This window comes from Belonocnema kinseyi, chromosome 8 (genome assembly GCF_010883055.1).
Source record: "Belonocnema kinseyi isolate 2016_QV_RU_SX_M_011 chromosome 8, B_treatae_v1, whole genome shotgun sequence".
NCBI classification, from domain to species: domain Eukaryota; kingdom Metazoa; phylum Arthropoda; class Insecta; order Hymenoptera; family Cynipidae; genus Belonocnema; species Belonocnema kinseyi.
In genome coordinates, this window is record NC_046664.1 from 143,128,508 (window position 1) to 143,149,052 (window position 20,545).

Genomic DNA, 20,545 nt, shown 5'->3' on the forward strand with positions numbered 1-20,545 from the left:
AGAGCGGAGGTAGGGGAATTTTCTCAATAGGTACGAAATAGGTACTTAGTTCCTGAAAATTAGGATATTTGGCGAAATTGAACAATGGCCTTGTTGTACCCTCATTGCCTTGAGATGTGCTTGATGTGTATCATGCACTGGATAGCATTAAAATCGAGACAATTGAAAAAGAAAAGTTTTTGCTTATAAACGATACAAAAATTATTCTGTTTTCGAATATTCTCAATTTAACTTTTTTTGTAATCTTGCAATTTTTTTTTTTTGATGGAACGTTTTATAGTTGTCCAGATCAGTTTACTCAATTTCGTCAATTTTCGTGCTGAATAACAATTTATATATAACTTTGGCTTTGCTGACTTAGCTTCAGTATGTAAAAAATTACATTTGTTTTTTAAGAAAAAAATAATTTATGTGGACTTTGAAATTGGTATCCATACGACTATAAATTAAGTTTTTAATAATTCCATTATCATCAATGTTTGTATATTTCATTTGGGTCAGGGTCGCTGGAGAAAAATGTAAGAGCTTGGATTAAGTAACGAATAAAAAAACTAAAAATCAGAAATAGGTTCTTTTTTGAAAAACGTTTAGGGTCTTTCTTTCTTAAATCCGGCAGATATAGTAAAATGTTTCAATGAAGGACTCAAGGCTATCGAACCACTAGACAGTAGAATTAAAAACAAATTTTATTATGTTTTTGAAAATTATATTAAGTGTGGTTCAAATTTTTCAACTTAAATTTGGGCTAAATTTTCTCTGCCACTAACGCGAACAACGCACGTTTGTGATAAATAAAACTAAAAAATACATGAAATCCAGAAAAACCTCATTAGTAAATAGAAACCAGTCAAAACATGAATTCTTATCTTACAGTCATAAATGATTGTAAGTATTATTAGAAATCAAGGAAATTAAAGGATGTTCACTCGGTTCGGAAATTGCGTATCGCCTTCTTTTTTTCTAGAAAAAACCATTTATTCCAAAATAATATATACGCTCTCCCGACCAGAATCGTTTTATTCCAAAATTCAACTGCCTTGTTCAGCTTCTCTACGGAATACGCAAACATTTAATCAACACAAGCCCACACACCGTCCTTCTCTCACGCGCTTTTCCCTCTCTTACGTTTCATTTTCGCATCGGACTTTTTCAAGGCTTTAGGCTCTATGTGTCTCTCTCCCTCGCTCCTCTCGACTGATTCCTGTATAGAATTATCGAAGTCTTTAGAAACGCACAATGTTTCGGTTTTTGAACCTTGTTTTCGCTGTCTTCTTCATAAATTACGGGGTTTCAGGTAAGGTAAGGAAAACCCAAGACCAGTTGTATGGGAAGAAACATTTTTTTTATAAATTAAAAAAGAATAGTTTTTTGCCAAACATTTATTTGAATATTGATTTTAATTTTCCAAAAGCTAATAAGTTAATTAATAAAATTGCTCATTTATTTGATGTAACGAATTTATTATTTAATTCAATAGCCTTTAAAAATTAATAACAAAGTTATTCTTTTAATAGAATTAATTAATTTGATCACACAGTCCAATAAAAAGCAATGGATTCAGATATCAAAGAATCATAATTTTTTTTATTTTAACCAACGTACGTTACGACCTTTCATTGCAGGTCTTTTTCAAAGGTAAGTATAACCTAAGCCAAATTCAATTAAAAGCTGTAAGCTGGTACAAAATTTCAGAATTTATAGTTAAGAAAGTTGTACAAATTTGTTTACCTGTAGTAATATTGAGATATAAAAAAAGTTTTAATTCGTCACTATTTCTTAAGAAACATAATTTTGTAGTGAACCTAAAATTAGTTATATTGTATTATAACAATGTTAAGAAGAAAAAAATCAAAATTTAAAATAGATTGACTCATTGTACGAAGATTTATTTAATATTTCAGTTTTTAAATTAATGGAAATTTTATTAAATTTATTTATGAAAATCCCATATGGCTATTGAGCAATGCTAACGAATTTCGACTCAATTCCCAAAAGGAAGCTTTTTAAACCAATTGTTGATTAAGTTACACTCAGAACTTTTAATAATTAATAAATCAATATAAGCAATAGAATTATTTTCTTCTTTTTCAATAGTAAGCTTAATTGAATCCTCTATGTTGTTGAAATTATTAATGAATTCTTCTATTTCATCAGAAGGAACAATAGCAAGGATAACTCACAAGACTTTAGTCTAAATAAGTTAACCCGAATGCGCCCACAGTACCATATATGGTACGCTTCAAACGTAAAACGAGAATCGTGTGTGCTGCCGTTCTTTGAACTTAAAACCCACGCGCCAACGCCTTATATCATCATCATACACAAATCTTAAATGAAATTGCTGAAACTTTAGCATTAGGGAATAAACATGCTATTCCTTGTAATTTCCACAACATTCCGATAAACAAGATGATTGCTAGTATTGAAAATGCATTAAAAATGTAAAAAATTATGGGATAATATTAAAAATAAGGAAAACTACAACTCAATTAATTTCAAACCATTTTTTTTAATAAATTCAATAACACAAGTAAAATCGTTGAACCTATCGAAAATTTTCAAAATGTACACAGACTTTTTCTTGAAAGCTGATAAAGGCAATATAACTGTCACTGCAAGTCGCACTCAATATATAACAACTGTTGGAAACATGTTAAAAAATGAAATTCTTTACAAAAATATGAAAAATCGTCTTGTTCCAACTTTCGAGAAAAAATGCAATGATATTTCTATCAGATGGGAAAAAAGAAGACTTATAAATGATAGCATATCATATAGATTAAAAACACCTAATAGTATTGTTTCTAAGGCATATGTTCTCCCAAAAGTTCATAAACCAGATTTAAAATGGCGTTTAATAGTTTCCACAATAGATTGTCCTCCTTATAATTTATCCAATTATATTTCAAACTGTTTAAAACAAGTTTTTGTGGGAAAACTAAGGCGTTTGTAATGAATAGTTGGGACTTGAATGAATTGCTACTAGAACCGTTTTGAACAATACAGTATTTTCTTTTAATAATAAATTTTACAAACAAGTTTAATACTTTCAACAACATAGAGGATTCCATTAAGCTTACTATGGGAAAAGAAGAAGATAATTATATTCCTTACCTTGATTTATTAACTATTAAAATGGGAGGGTAACTTAGTTACAAATTGTTTTAAAAAGCTTCCTTGGTCAGGATGTTATCTAAGTTACAATTCCCATAATTAATTTTCTCAAAAATTGGTTTATTAAAGGCCTTGTTGACAGATGTGTAAAATTCAATGATGTCAAATTCCGAAAAGAAAACTTAACAGGAACTCTAGGCAGGTGTCCCCTTCCGATTTTCTTTTTTCTCACATATGTTGTCGTACTTGAAAAACTAAGCGACACGTATTTTTTCTTACGTGCCCAAAATGGGTTTTAGGGGGTTAAAACCACCCCCGAATAGCGTGGTACCAAACACCCATTTAATTGTTTCACATATAATAACAGAATCTTTCACAATCAAACCAACTCGAACAATGTCCTCACAATAACAGATGAAAAAATTAATTATTATATTACTGAAAAATTAAGTAAATTTCGCGTGCAAAACAGAGCTGAAAAATATCCTCACGAAGATGGTTTAAAAATCTAAATTTCTCAATTTACATTAGGCAAACAATTGTATGGGGGTAAACTACTCCAACTGATGTTACTATTAAAAACAATAAAATCACCAAACAGATGTAAATTGAAGCTGAAAAATCGATAAAAAAACATATTACACACAAGATAATGAAATACGGTTCCTGTGTTCTTGCGTTTTCACGAGAAATTAATTTATTGGGGGTAACCGCCCTTAAGTGCATTTTATTATATTTCGATACATATATTAAGGAACATTATAGTTTAAATATAAATTTATATTTATATAAATATATAAATTACATTTTTAACCTAGGGTACCTGTTAGATCAACTTAAAATAACTTTAGTACAAAATCATTACCCACTTCAATCAATAAATAAAGTCATCAAAGAAATAATTCATGAAATTTACAATAGTTCCTCTAAAAATAAAAATGGAATGAAATTTACAAAAAAAACTATCTGGTTTAGTATATGTCATAAAATGTAAATTTTGTAAAAGTTTATATTGGTGAGACTGACAGAAGACTAAATACTCGTATTAATAAACACAAACGTGATTGTGAATTAGGCAATCACAATACTGATTTGACACAGCATACATGGCAATTTGATGACTATTTTGATTTTGAACTTAAAAATATTAAAATTTTAGCTCGTAAAAACAATACTCATAAAAAAAGGAGCATTGAGTTCATTTTCATAAATAAATTTAATAAAATGTTCATTGATTTCAAAACTGAAATGTCAAATATTAATAAAATATATCAACGTATTTGATAACATATTGATACTTCCCCAAATCAATTGTTTTAATAAAATAGAAAGTATTCCTTGTATAATACGTATGGTGGCCCCGAAAGGGGCCGGTGGTTTGGAAGGTTATCAGTTGGTAGAATGAGAGTGATACTGACGGATCTTCCGGTCAGGTTCTTTTGCAACCTCCAGTGGTTAAGCGAATACGTATCCTTGGTTACGGAGGAGTCACGAGTCCAGCTCTTGCATGCCCTTTGGCGTAATTTGTTAACTCACCGAGGGTTGCTGATAAGGCCTCCTTCCCGCGGCTTTCTTAAACAGTTCCCAACGGTTTGAAGTTTGCATTACCCTCAGCTCGAGTCCTTGGGCTCGTGGACGGAGTAAACATATTCTCTAGGAACTTTGTTATTTTCTATTTCTGCACCTCCCGATCTTGTATTATGGCGGTGAAGGTGGAGTTCTGCTTGTAGCCTCCCACCTTCTGTCCGTAGTCCCGCGCGCTAGTGTCCTTCTGCTTGTTCGTGTGAGTTTGACAGTTCTCCGCTCCAACTTTTCTTCTTCGCTACATTAGAACTTCTCTACATTACAACTAACGCTACAACTTGACTTAACTATGGAATACTGTAAGGTAAGAATACTTCATATTTTTCTTGACATTAAAAATAATAAAATGGTTGTAATTATAATTCACATATCCTAGTACCCGTAACAAATCAATTACACAGTAACAACCATCCATCATTACTATTATTATCATTAGAATAATTGTTAATTAATTGTTTTTCAATAATGGTTTATTAGTGCGAATCTAGGACTTGCATGTTGGTGGCGGTAGTGAGAAAGTGTGCAGTGACAGGCGGTGAGAAGTTTTTACAAAGTTTGTGTGAAAGGTGTGAGTGGACTGTGAGGGTGGAAGTCTAGGCTTAATAGGGAAAGTGAGGTTAGGTTTGCAAGTGAGCGGGGTAGTTTTGTGTTCAGGATTTTAAGCCTTCATGGCGGACAAGGGTGGTTTTGGTAGTGCTAGGGGATGTTAGGGGTGAGAAAAGGGTGTCTGAAGGGGATGTGAGGGGCGAAATAGAGCAATGAAACTGAAATTTTCGGGCGGTAAGCGGCAGCAGCCTTAAGAGACATCTGTTGGCAGCAGTGCGTACTTTTTTGTATGGGTAGGTTACAGTTACTGACGGACGAGCGGGACGTGGACAGTGAGAGTACTGGCAGTGCTGATAGTGAAGTAGACGGGGAGGAACTTTCTAGAAGGACACGATGGCCAGTTGTGCGTGGCCTGGTGTCAAATGGCGCGTCAGGAATGGGGAAGAATTGAAGGAAAAGAAGCGATCAGACAAGGGAAAGAGCGTTCAGTGCAAGTAAGGGGGAGGATCTCTTGAAGAGGAAAAGGAAAAGCAAAGAGAGTCCGGAGAAAAGCACGCTAGAGAGAAGCTTTTAAAAAAGCATACGAACACGTAGGTCACCCCCCCCCCCCACCTAAAAATGGAGGGGCAGACGGAGAAAGAGGTTATCGGGGTGCTGATAGGCGAAGTCAGAGGGTTAAGGGAGGACGTAAGGGGGCTATGGAGCAGATGGAAAGTATGAGGGAGGACCTGAGGGTAAGAGATGATAGATGGCTGTCGGTAAGGAAGAAAAAAGAGGATGGAAGATGTTAGGGTGTGGAAGGAAAGGGCGGAAAAAAGGCTAGAGAAGATCTAGTGCAGGTCGGGAATGGAAGCAGTTGACAGGGGGGGGGGGGAGCTAGGTATTTGGAAGAAAGTGGAGACCATGATAGAAGAGAAAGTGGGAGAGCGTAGGAATGAAAAGGAGGAGAGAGCGGATATGGAAAGGATAAGGGCAATGGAGTGGAGGATGGAGAGAAGAGAGAAGGCAGATAGGAGAAATAATATACTCATAAGAGGATTGAAGCTAAAGAGTAGGGAAGATAGAGAGGGTGGGGAAGCGCTGCTACAGAGCATAGGGTGGATTAAAGGCCAGGTAGGGAAAGTTAGGACGGAGAGGAGAAAGGAGAAAGGAAAGGGATGTTCAGAGAATGCGAAATGACAGGGCTAGGAAGGAGAAGAGCGCAGGAGAGCGGCGAAAGTAGGGTATCGGAAAATAAAAATAGACGAGAAAATGTGGATATAGGACGAGGAGAAAGAGGTTTTGACGAAAGTGCAGGGGAATTTGTTTCGGGGAAAGTAGGGGGGATGGGAGTAAAGCAGGATGGAGGAGTGTTAAAGGTGTTGTACTTGTGTGCAATTATAACAGTGGTTAGCGATGGATTAGAGGAAGAAGTTCATCGAGAGGGAGAGGGCGTGCACATGAGACCTGTAAAGATAGGCGGGTTGATGTACCCTATAGGTTTGTGACTGTGTACAATAAGGATGGAATCGAAAGGATTACAGAAAGGGTAAAAAACTTATTAGGAGAGAGATGAGAGTATGGTGGTAATGGGAGGAGACTAATGAGAGAATTGGGTGGGAAGGGGACCTGTACCTGGAAGGGAAGAGCTTTGAGAGAAAATCGAAGGATAAGATAATAAATAAGGCGGGGGAGATTCTAAGAGACTGGATGGAGGGTAGAGGGAGGGTGGTGGCGAATGGTATGGTAAAAGGGGACGAAGAGGGAGAATACACGTACGTGAGTAAGAGCGGTGTATCGGTGATAGACTATGTGATTATGAATATGCAAGGGTGGGAGGAGATAGAGAAATTCGCAGTGGAAGAGAGGGTGGAATCAGATCATCAGCCATTAAGTTTCTGGATACAGAGAGAGGCTGATGGGTAGAAAACTAACCAAAAAGGGTGCTAAAGTGTAAGTGTTTTTTGTAGATCTAAAGGGCACGTTCCCTTCAGTGGATAGGTGGAGGTTGTGGCAGGCAAAGGAAGAGAGGGAAGTGAAGAGGGGCCTGATCGAGAGGGTAAGGGAGGTATATGAGGAGATGAAAGATAGGGTGAGAGGAGGGGAGGGAATCTCTAAGGGATTCTGGATGGATAGAGGGTTGAGGCAAGGGTGTCCGCTTAGCCCAACGCTTTTTGCAATTTTGATCGCGGACAAAAATAGGTTAGAGTTAAATGCGGACAAGTCGAAGGTTATGGTGTTCAGGAAAGGAGGTGGGAGAGGTAGGGAAGGGAAGTGGAAGGGAAAAGCGGTACAGGAGGTAAAAGAGTTTGTGTACATGGGCTTCCTGTTTCGAAGGAATGGGGGAGTGGATGGTCATATAAAAAAAGGATGAGAAGGGGAAATGAGGTAATGAGGCAGGTGTGGGAGCTGCGGAAGAGTTTGTTCGCAGATGATTTGGTAAGGAGAGTGAAATGGTTTGGTCCGCTAGTAATCAGTGTCTTATTTTACAGAGTGGAGGTGTAGGGGTGGAAAGTAAGTGAGGATGTAAATAGGATACAGGAGAGGTATGTAAAGTGGTCACTGGGGTTGGCAAGGAATACGCCGAAATATATTGTCAGGAGGGAGACAGGAAGAACGAGTTTAGGGATTATAACAGGGAGTTGAGCGTGTAAATATGAGGAGACATTTTTGGAAGTGGGGGGAAGTAAATTGGTTAAGGAGTGTTGGTGGGAGAAGAACAGACATAGTGGTGCAAAGATGGAGGTGGAAAGGTAAAGGTATTTTAGAACAAATGGATTGCAGATGAATGAAGTTAGAAGGTTGCACGAGGAAGGAAGGAAGGTATATGAGTTGGTTCAAAAGAATGGCATGGAGAAAGAGAAGGCAGAAGGAGAGACGAGGATAAGAGAGTCAAGGTTTAACGAGAACTATGTGTGGATTATGCCAAGGGAGAGAGCGCAATATTTGTGTGAGAAAGACGAGCAAGGAACCATTAAGCACCATTAGGAACAGCACTGTATTCTGGGGCGCGTGCAAGTTTTTGACGTAATTTCCGCGTCACGAGCGAGGTTATGACCACCATGAGCCCACTCCTGTTTTGCCATACATTATTGCCACTATCTCTAGCACTTCGCCATTCCAAAGGGTACTTTTGCGTGAAACGTGAAAATCGAAAGTATAAGGTCACTCATATATTACACATGGATGATCTTAAGATTTATGCTAGAAACAAAGAGCAACTACATCTAGCTTTAGGTATTGTCGAACGATATACTAAGGAAGTTGGAATGGAATTTTAGTTAGACAAACGCGCCAAGGTATATTTGAAGCGAGGAAAACTTAATTAATCCTAAGCTCGTTGATAAAAGCGCTATACGAATCCTTTGCGCTGGAGAGACTTATACATACCTGGGCGCGCCACAGAGCCGCATTCAGGATGTGACATCTATAAGGATACTCTCCGAAGCAGATACAAACGTCTCATCCAGCAGATTTGGTCTTCCGAACTGTCGGCGAATAATAAAGAATCTGCAACAAACATGCTTGCCGTCCTGGTAGTACTCTATACATTTGGAGTAGTTCCATGGGCGAAAAACGAGCTCAGATCCCTTGATATCGGGACAAGAAAGGTTATTCACATGAACAAAAGCATGCATCTTAAGTCTTCTGTTCCGCGACTGTGCATCTCACGCTATCAAAGTGGTCGCGGAATATTGAGTCTTGAATGTCTTCACAATAGGATTATTCTAGGTATAGCACATAGAGTCGCAAATGGAGGAGACCCTCTTCTTAAAATGGTCAGGAATCACGAAGAAGTGGACAAAGGAGCGTTTTTGTACAAAGCAGCGGAGGAGGCTGCACAAACACTCGGACTTAACTTCAGTATTAGGGGTGAGCAAAATGCATCAAATCTTATCTATCTCGAGTACTACCTCCTGAAAGCCCGGGTCAAGAAAGCACAAGAGAAAAACTTTCGTGAACAGCTCCTCGATGAGAGGATGCACGGCATCTTCCACAGAAAGGTGGAGGATCAGTCAATGCCGTGTGAGCAAACGTTAGCTTTCCTTAAATCGCCCGAATTGAAGTCTGGTACGGAGGGTTTCATTTTTGTATGCCAATGCAGTGTCATTTCCACCGTAACATACTGTCGCCACATTTTGAGCCAAGACATTCCTGATGATAGCTGCAGGGCGTGCCATGCATACCCCGAGCATTTAGCTCACAGACTATCTAGTTTTTCAACTCACGCGGGAACGACCTACATTCAAAGGCACAAAGCGGCACTAAGACTGCTTTATTACCATTTCTGTCACTCTTACAACATTAACCTTAATATCGCTCCTCTAAATGCTCTTAGGGAAATCGAGTCAATTGTCGAGAATGAGAAGTGCCGCATATACAGGAACTTTATATTCTCGACAACTGTTTCTGTTGCTCACTCGAGGCCTAACATGGTTCTTCATGACTACGAGAAGCGAACCATGTTCGTTATCGAATTTTCGGCGCCAGCTGACAAAAACATCATAACCAAGGAGAATGAAAAGAAAGAGAGGTTTCGAGACCTTATAAGGGAGTTGCAACGATTGTACCCGGAATATTCTGTTAAACTAATCGTCATTATCATCGGCGCTCTTGGAGGTGCCAAGCTTTCACTTGCTAATGGCCTAAAAAGCATCCCTGCGTGTCAACAATATGCTAAAACACTTGCGGGAAAAATGCAGAAGGCGGTAGTCCTTGGGTCGCTCTGTGTTCTTAGGATGCACGAAGCTCTTGCTGGATCGTCGTATTGATTTCTTTACAGACTGTTACCACCTATCTCACGGTCGTGAGACGTGGTAGTGGCTGAAATTTTACCTCGATTTCGCTGGGAGCGGGTGCAATTTTCCAGATTAGCACCCGCTCCTGGCGAAATTTAAATTATTGTAGCATTATTTATATCCGAATTCCTTTAACTTTTTCCTGATGTGTGTTTTCTACATTCTTAAGGCCATTTAACGAGAGGGTCACGTGACCAAAGCTGGACCTTAATCTTTCTTTCCCAACTTACGTGTAAACGCAATGAGGTATCGTTCCTAAAGTTTGGGAAATAAAAGAGGAGGCAATAAAAAGAATTTCTCTGCTTTGTTCCGGTGATAATTTTGAAGACAAAATTCTTCGAAGAAAATCAAACTGAAAGCTATATCGGTACTTTTCTTTTTCAACTTGCGTCTACACGGAATGCGATATCGTGTTAAAATTTTGGCACGCTAAGTAGAAGGGACCAAGGAACGTGTCTCTGGTCCTAAATAAATAGAATTGTGAAGGAAGTTTGTATTTTTTAATTACAATTTTGGAGAAATACCGATCGTGCTGTAAAAGCCTGTAAGCAATTTTCAATGTTGTGAATAGGCTAGTTATGAGGTTTATATTCATCAAATTGGGACAAAACAACAAAAATTGCTTACGAACATTATGCACAAAAAATCCAAAAACTAACGTATGCACTTTAGATGCAAATAAACGAAATTGGTTTGACATACGCATCAGCTGTCAGAGAAGCACTATCTACTTCTACGTTATTTAAACTGTTATTTTTCAATATGGGTAAAAAATATTGATCTCAGGACTGTCTTGATCAGCTGATACACACGTTACATGGCCTTAAGGCCTTTTTAGTTTCACAACTAAACGTATAAATAAAAATACAGCCAAATATAATCGGAGGATAGAATCTCGGATCGAGTATGTTTTAATAACTTGGTGGAAATAATTTTTCACTTGAAATGTATTTAGATACTATTTTTTATTTTCCAAAAGCTGTGTAAATGATTAATGAAATCGTTTAAAAAATGGTTGATTATCTAATTTGAATGAATAACTTTTGTAAAATACGAAATAATATCCAAATCCACTTACGGTATTAAATTTGTTTTAAAAAATAATGAAATTGATCAAAAAATTATGAATTTTGCTGAAGATATCATGAAGTTCCTAACTAAAAAAGTTGAAATAGAAAAAACGAAAATTTCTGTTGACAAATGTCTGATTAGTGCATTTGTTTATTATATTTGTTTAAAAATTATAAAATCGATCAAAAAATTATAAATTTTGCTGAATTTATCATGAATTTTTGTAATGTAAAAAATTGACATAGAAAAAAAACGAATTTTTCTGTAGACGAATGCCTGATTGATGCATTTGATTATTAAATTTGTTTGAAGAAATCATAAAATTTATCAACTTGTTATGAATTTTAATGAAATTGTCATGAAGTTCCCAAATGAAAATACTGGCATTGAAAAAAACCAATAATAATAACTTGGAAAAAAATTATTTTCACCGTAAGTGCATTTGGATATTATTTTTTATTTTACAAAAGTTATTCAATCAAAATTGATTAAACAATCATTTATGCCATTCTTAAAAAATTTTTGATAACAAAAACTACAACTTATCAAACTTAATGAATTATTTATCAAATATTCATTTGCAACGATTTTAATTATTATTCTTGAGAAATTTCATAATAGATGTAATTTTTGTTAACTAGCGTCAGATGATAATATTGGGTCGATGGAATGACAGTGTTGATCTGCTAGTCGTGATATGGTACTTAGTTTTTTATTAAACAACAATCTTTCGCTCGGTGACACCAGGCCTCATCAGGAATACATAAGGAAGTAAACTAGTTACCTATTTTAAAGATAACATGTGTTCTTTAAAACTGTAGAAATGATGTTCTATGTTACATTTGTCGTTACAATACTAAATTACGATAAGCATTATTAGATTTTAAAATTCTAATAACCTTCAAATACGATAAAGATGCTTTTCATTATATCACAAAAAACAAAGATATAACCCCAATAGGGAAAAACCCCATATTATTGACATAATTCCATGTGAGTGTAGACGTGTATATATTGGTCAAACTGAACGACATTTTAAAGATAGAATTAGAGAACATAAGAACGCCTGTAAGAAAGATTCTAAAGGTACTGCTCTAGTTTCACATTCACACACTTCAGACCACTTATTTGAATTTTCTAACTCTAAAATATTATTCACCGAAAATAATTATAAAAAACGCACTTTCAAATACATGTTCCAAATTGTGAAACATCAAAACTGAGTCAACAAACGTTCCGACAGCGAATTCCTCAGCGATATATACCGCAGCTTAATTCTATATACTAACAACGTTTAAATTTCCATATTATGTAAGTTATCAAAACAAATTTTCCCGCTATATCTTTAATTTTCCAATTGCGACATTGGTGGCTCTAGCGAACATAAAATACTCTATCTCTCCACATAACAACGAACTAACCTCACTCCTGGACATGCAATCATGGTTATAAGGAGTGCTGCCCATAATTTTATTTATCTTATCACTAAAATGCATTGCATGTCCAGGAGGAAATATATTAATTTAGTATTATAACGACAAATGTAAGTAGAATAATACTCATTATCACATAGAACATCTTTTCTACAATTTTAACGAGCACATCTTATCTTTAAAATTCTTTTCCACTAGGTAACTAGTTTACTTCCATATGTATTCCTGACGAGGCTTGGTGTCACCAAGCGAAAGCTTGTTTTTCAATAAAAAACTAAGTATCATATCATGACTAGCAGATCAACACTCATTCCATCGATGTAGGTCTCTGTCGTACCGATGCTGTCGGTAGCACTCAAGAATAATTATGGGTGAGCCGAGGGGAAATCCGGGGGAATCTAAAACTGGTAAAATCGATAATTTTCTCAGTATCACATTTCCTTAAACATTGAAATTTCTTTAAAAATCGCGTTGGATAATAATTACAGGCTTAAGGGCATGTGATACTTTGTCGTGTGGTCAATCAGGTACAGTTCCCCCGGTTCTTTTCTCACAAAAATCAAAATGTTTAACAATTGAATTCGGAGATGCTATAAGATATCATAATGGACGTCCCCATACTCTTTTTTGAGGGATAATAACAAAAGAATGTTATTGTGCTCAATAAAAATGGTATGCATGTGCACTATTTTGACGTTAGAGTTAGGTTAGGTTTTGGCCAAAAATATTGTGTAGTTTGGAAGTAACGCTCGGGAAAATTGTAATACACATTACCACGAAATATACACACACGTTTTTAGCAAAATCAAAATTTTTTGGAATTAACCCACCAAAAAGTGTGCAGGGACGTCCGTTAGCATGTTCTCTATCATTCTCCAGATTTTGAAGATAACACACTTCTTAATCTAGGAAAAAAAGCCGGGGGAATCTAACACTGATAAAATCGATACTAATTCCGAAGCAGCATGCAAATTAATCAAATTTAGCAAAATTAAATTTTTTTTAATTAACCCACAAAAAAGTGTGCAGGGGCGTCCGTTAACATGTTCGCTATCATTTCCCAAATTTTTAAGAGAAAATATTTATTATTCTAGAAAAAAGCCGAGGGAACCTAAAACAGGTAAAATTGATAATTTTCTAAGTATCACATGCCCTTAAATATCACAGCGTTTGTACACCAGTATGGGCCTTGGAAAACCTCTGACGTCACACGTCACTAGCCAATCAAAACTCGTAGAAAACACGTGGTTTTCAGGCATTTTTAAGCATCTTATTATTATTTCTTATAATTATTTAAAACACCAAAATAACTTTTTAACAACTTTGAAATTAACAATATTGATACTTAGTGAAAATAATTTGTTAACCATAACATTTTTTTCAGAAACGACTACTGTGCTCCGTAGGGAACACAATTGAAATCCTAGAAAATCCCATCAAAAATAAATCTCACAAAGAAGGTACTACAGGTGTCTCTCGCCGATTTGATTCTCCCTGTTATATGTTGTTGTAGTACACGAAGAACTAAGCGACAAAAATTTTTTATATGCGAAAAAACACTTTAAGGGAGTGAAAAAGCCCCTCAAAGATAGGGGTCTCAAGTGTTGATTGTATAATTTCATGTATAAAAACCAAATTTATTAACCACCTATACATATATTTAAAGTTGTGCTAAAAATGTTCAAATTCACAGAAAAAAATGTGAAAAAATATATATATTTTGCACTTCAGATAAAAATAAACTTAACGTGTTTTGCCAAAAAAAAAAATTTAAAGTAATGGGGTAGCCACCTAAAAAACCACCCCTTCGCCGGCTACGTACATTCAAGTTTTAAATTTTTTGTTTTGTTGTGTTGGTACACTCGTCATGATCATATGTTCACAGTTTTGACTATATAGCTCGTGTTGTTTTTCTGACAGAGGCGTAAAAAGATAGAAGAGTTTGGTGTGTTCGGCGATTTTCTTCTTTCGAAAAAAATGGAGCAAAGAGTTTGCATTAAATTTTGTGTGAAAAATGGAATCCAATGCTCTAAATCTCTTGAAACGTTGAATGTTGTATACACGGTGAGTCTATTCTGAGTAAGAAAAATATGTATAAGTGGTACAAGCTGTTCCAAGAAGGCCGAGAGGATGTCGAATACGAACCTCGTCCTGGACGTCCCAGCACGCCAACAACAGATGAAAATTTTCAACCAGTGGAAGAAGTGGTGTTGAAAAATCGCCGAATTACCATCAGAGAAGTTGCTGAAGATGTTGGCATATCGGTTGGCTCATGCCATGCTATCTTTTCGGACGTTTTGGGCATGAGACGTGTGTCAGCGAAATTTGTTCCAAAACTGCTTAATTTTGATCAAAAGATCCATCGCATGACCATCGCTCAGGAGATGTTGAATGAAGTCAATAATGATCCTGATTTTCTCAAAAGGGTTATAACTGAAGATGAATTGTGGGTATATGTTTATGACGTCGAAACTAAAGCCCAATCGTCTCAGTGGAAGCATCCTGAGTCTCCAAGACCGAAAAAAGCACGTCAAGTTCGGTCAAATGTGAAGGTTTTGCTCACTGTCTTTTTTGATTACCGTGGCGTAGTGCAACAGGAATTCTTACCACAAGGTCGTGCGGTCAATAAGGAGTATTACCTTCAAGTTATGCGCCGTTTGCGAGAGGCGATACGCAAAAAACGTCCGGAACTTTGGAAAAACAATTCGTGGCTTTTGCATCACGATAATGCACCTGCTCATTCATCGTTAATTGTGAAAGATTTTCTGACCAAAAACCGCACCACAGTCATGCCTCAATCTCCATATTCACCGGATTTGGCCCCCAGTGACTTTTCTTTTCCCAAAACTGAAGAGACCCATGAAAGGACATCGATTTTCAACGATTGAGGAGATAAAAACTGCATCGCTGAAAGAACTCAAGGCTATACCACAAAATAATTATCAGAAGTGCTCCGATGATTGGAAAAAGCGTTGGCACAAGTGTATTATATATGAGGGGGATTACTTTGAACTTTATTTCGACCGACATTTATAAAGAAAACCGTCCACGCACTTGCGAGCTGGATCGCACAGAAAAGCGTAAAGTGTAAGTTGGAAAAAGGGGCACCCCTTAATGGATGTGTAGAGAATTGATTTTGCTAGTACGACTTTGAAATCATGTGAGTTGAATCGAGCAACTACTGTAACATTAACAAAGATTTTGACATGAAAATTTGGGGAACGATAGCGAGGATATTAAAGGACGTCCCTGAAAACTTCGTAGGTGGAATAAATAGAAAAAATTAATTTTGTTAAACTTTATTAATGTCTGCCCTAGTATCACGGAACATTCCGGGAACGTTCCAGTGGAACGTTCCCTGAGCGTGTAAAATGTTCGCCACTTGGGAAAGTTCCAGTGGAACGTTCAAAGAATAAATTATCGTTATTGTTATTATTAACAATGAATATCCGATAAACCGTAAGTGATAGGTCAAAATTAATATCAGTTTATGATATAGATACCATATTAAAATGTAGAATATACGGTACTCAAAACTCAAAAATGACATCTATTTTTACTTATGTCTTACGGTTTGCGAGACAATTAAAAAAGTTTATTTCATAAATAACTTAAAGTGTCACCGATAGCATAAGTATGACAGAGACCTACATTATCTGAATAGCAGAGTTGAAAATCGATCTTAATCTAAAAATAGCGCACATGCATAAAATTTGTATTTAGCAGGATACATTTTTTTCTTATTATCCCTAAAAATAGAGTTCGGGGATATCCGTTGTACTATTTTATAGCAACTTCGCATCCAGTTTTTAAAATTTTTAATTTTTGTAGACAAACACTCGGGGGAACTGCACCCGATTTACCACACGAAGAAGTATCACATGCCCCTAGCGCTCATTTTTCTGGGGCTTAATAGGCTCATAACATGATGGTTTTAAATAAAAAATATAAACATAAACAGTCCTAGGGTCATGGAATTTGGTTTCTTTAAATATCACAATCTTAAATAGAGTTTCTATTCGAAAATCACCCCGTTAAAAAAACTAGTTTCAATTTAGGGATACAATTCTACAAACTTAATCAGAGGTTGAAGAAAAAATTCGAAACCAAAACTTGCAGATTTTTTTCTACATTGACTATTAGTGTGATAGAGACAGAGGCGAGCTGCGTGGGTCCCTTGTGAAGGATCCTTGGTTTTGCTCGGGCCCTTGGAAGTTTTCCATCCGCCCATAATTGGTTTGACAAAAAGAAAAAGCGACGTAACGGGAAAATGAATATCTCGGATGAACAAGGTCGTCCTGCATCACCATAAGAATGATCAATTGTTGCGCAGTTCATTCTTCAAAATCTCATACCAACCACTTGGTGATTTTCAACTAGGCCCTTGGCCTACAATAACATACAATACCCACCTCGGTAAAAGATCTGGTTTTGCCTCGTGTTCTTGCTTCCCTTGCTTCTCTCTCAGCATTTAAAGCTTCTTCTTGTTCTACACTTTTCATGACAGGCGTCATTACTTGATTGTGTTCAGTCATCTTATGCGTTGCTAGTCTTATAAAAAGACCAAAAAATCGGCCGCAAATATCGCATTTATGTCTCTTTGGCTCGTGAGTACGCATGTGATTTGATAACGCGCTTTGTTGAGTACATACCTATATGTAAAAATATACTTTTGTTTATATGATTTCCTTTATGAAGACTGTGAATACAACTTTTTTTAATATGAAAGTGCGTCAAAAAAGAGCTTAGACTGTCAGCGTGGAAGTATGTACAAAAGCACATAAGTATATGGTTCATTTCAAATTAATTTTGGAATATATATATATATATATATATATATATAATAAACTGTGTCCTAAAGTATAATCATTAAGGGAAAAACAGACTCGAAGTAATTTTTAATAAGAATTATTTTATTTGCAAATGTCGCGCATCAAAGAAGAGCTTAGTCCTCCGTGCAAATAAAAAATGTCGACTATGTTTCCTAGATATTCTACCGTTATATGTTTTTTTTTCACTTAATAACTTTATTACTATCCAAGGACTTTTCTATTTTTTCGAATACTTTAAATTTTTTAATAATTTTATACAGAAAAATATATCATCACCACTAAATTTCGCATCAACGAAGTTCAGCTCATTTTCCTTACGATCGTTCGAGTTGGATCTCGACGACTTGAAAATCTTTTTTCGATAATAAAATTTTTACTCACCACATTGTAGGTAATATCGATGCGCATCTTTACACCTCTTGAAATAAACTAGTAGCTTTTACCATCTCTGAAAAAACTCAACAAAACTATATTTTACAGAAAAAAACTTTACTAAACATTTTCTCTTCAACTCGCTCCTAATGACAAAGATTTTAATGTTTTTTAGATGAAAATTAGAGGAGCAGTATTTGGCAGTCGTTTCTGGAATTAAAAAAGCCAAAAGACTCTTTTGAATAGTCCTATACATTCCTGAACCCTTGAGGGATGTGTCCAATCGGTGCGATATCAGAAACAAAATGTAACCGAAGACCTGAAAGTTCTCAATTCACACATAAAAGTCTTTGACTAAAAAGTATCTTCTTAATCCTCATCGCGGCGCAAGATTCACCCAAACACAGGCAAAATCCTCATCAGCGTTGACCGCCATATGCTTGTGAAGTGTCGTCATTTGTGGTTACCCTAATAGCACGTAACGTTTCGGGAACGTGCCAGGAACGTTCCCTGAGCGTGTAAAATGTCCGCTGATTGGGAACGTTCCACTGGTACCTGTGGAGAGCCTTCCATTATTGTTATTTTGAATAACAATTATCTCGTAAACCGTAAGAGATAGGTAAAAATAGATGTCATTTTTGAGTTTTGAGTACCGTATATACTACATTGTAATATCGCATCTATATCATAAGCTGACATTAATTTTGACCTATCACTTACGGTTTATTGGATATTCATTGATAATAGTAACAATAACGATAATTTATTCTTTGAACGTTCCAGTGAAATGTTCCTGGAACGTTCCCAAGGGGCGGACTGTAAAATGAAGCTACCGCGAGTTAGGTACCTTCCTCTGCGGACGACCCCAAATGAAAGTATAATAACTTGTAGACCATCTGGTAAAGAAGAAGCAGGCTGGCAAAGAAGACAAGATGTCAGATATGAAAAATTATTGTCGATGACACTAAGTACTTCTTTACAGAAACTATATAATTAGAAATTAAATATGTAACCACGAATGACAGCAAATTAGAACCATCTAACTATCATCATTGATGAAAGTTTTGCCTATATTGAGGCGAATATGGCGCCGCGAAACTAATTGAAAAAGTACTATTTAGTTAAAACTTTGACGTGTGAAATACATGGGAGATTGGGTTCTCAGTTCGCTAAGTTCTCATATTTTTTATCCGCTAGTTCAATTGAAGTAATATATTTCAGAAAATAGTACTATGTCGTAATTAACATTCTGAACGTTGAACTTTTAATACTCCTTAGAGAAAAATCAATAACTTCTTTTTTGTAACAAAATCAATAAATTTTAAATAGCACATTATCTTCAGAATAGCTTCAAGGATAACTCCATCATTATCATGTATAAAATCTCTGTACTTCTTCCACATTTTGGACACACCTTTTATAATTAAAGGTCAAAGCCTCGACAACAGTCGTTTGGTGATTGCGAATTCTCTTTTGTTAACGCTCATTCGGCTTTAACGGACACATTCTTATCACGTGTCACGTACTTCGAACTAGATTATTTTTCAAGATGACTTCCATATTTGTTCCTTATTTTGGACTAATTATCATTCACAGCTACTCTGCACCTTGTGTCGTTATTTCCAGAAACTTCATTAATTTTTTATTTGTTAATTATTTTTTAAGATTTAATAAAAAATACGAATCCTATCAAAAAATTATTAATAACAAGTTTGTAAACCTTCTTTTGTTGAACAACTTTTCTTATTTTTTCGTGCCTTGTGTTTTTTGTCCAAAAATTTAATTTTTTGTTAATGTTATTTTTCACGATTAAAACAAAAACTTCGCGTGCTATTCAAAAATGATTAATAGCAAATTTTTAGATCTTTTTACAGTGAAAAACTGTATTTTATTAATCTTTTTTCAAACCTTATGCCACAGCTCCTAACATTTCTTTTTCTTATTTCTAATGCTATCTTTTAAGATTAAAACAAAAACTAAGCGTCTCGTCAAAAAATTATTGATTACAAATTTGTAGCTCTTTTTTCGGTCAACAACTTTTGTCTATGAATTTTTTCCCTAGGGAAGGGTAGGGCGAGATGAGCATAAGGGGTAAGATGAACCACTCAATTTTTTCGTAGGCTTTCATTTCTCTCGTCACTGTTTTTGGTATTTCTAACAGGAAGAACGTTATCAAAATTCTTTTTAAAAAACTTTTCGCTTAATATTGAATAAAGGACCAAATACATGGTAAAAAAGGTCCCAGTAGAATTTAAAAAATTTTTAATATTTTTTATTTTATGCTCTCCTGATCAAAAAATCCTTAAGTCAAAAACTCAAATTATGAACAGTTTTTGCGCTACGACGATTTAAAAGTCAGATGTTGGTACATATTATTTTTACCTGTGAAGTGGAATATATCACAGACTTTTTTCACCCTTTGCATCACTCTCGTGCAAGTTTATGCAGAAAAAGAATTGCACAGACAAACAATGCGATGTAATGCGATACGCGAAGTTTTAGGCAGCGCACAAAGCGTTCATATAATTGCATGTTATCGAGCTTCAAACGCGAAATTGGTTTCTATTATCAAGAGGTGTTTGGTTGTCTGAATCGATGATAAAAATAGCTAATTCACAAATTCATAACAAAACACTACTTTCGCTTGAAAGATTGCATCCTGAATTCTTCGCAAAGCGCTTAAGTTGAATGGCTATACAAAAGAATCGATATCCAGCGTTTCAATGCAGCACTGGTCAATCAGTTTATGTCAAGCACTCTAAAGCACCTTTTACAGAATTCTCCTTTTATGATTACGCTTCCATACAACTTTCAA

The 20,545-nt window shown here is 35.8% G+C and overlaps 1 protein-coding gene across 9 annotated transcripts in view; it reads right to left on the reverse strand.

Moving 5' to 3' along the window:
- LOC117178320 (zinc finger protein Xfin-like) overlaps window positions 1-20,545 on the reverse strand; it is an 80,965-nt gene that overhangs the window by 11,979 nt on the left and 48,441 nt on the right. For 8 of the 9 annotated variants that reach the window (XM_033369718.1, XM_033369720.1, XM_033369717.1 and 5 more), the window contains one exon: window positions 16,939-17,178. The exons of the other annotated variant lie outside the window; for it this stretch is intronic. In XM_033369718.1, the coding sequence (XP_033225609.1) occupies window positions 16,939-17,178 (240 nt within the window). The remainder of the gene's footprint in view (window positions 1-16,938; window positions 17,179-20,545) is intronic. 9 annotated transcript variants of the gene reach the window in all.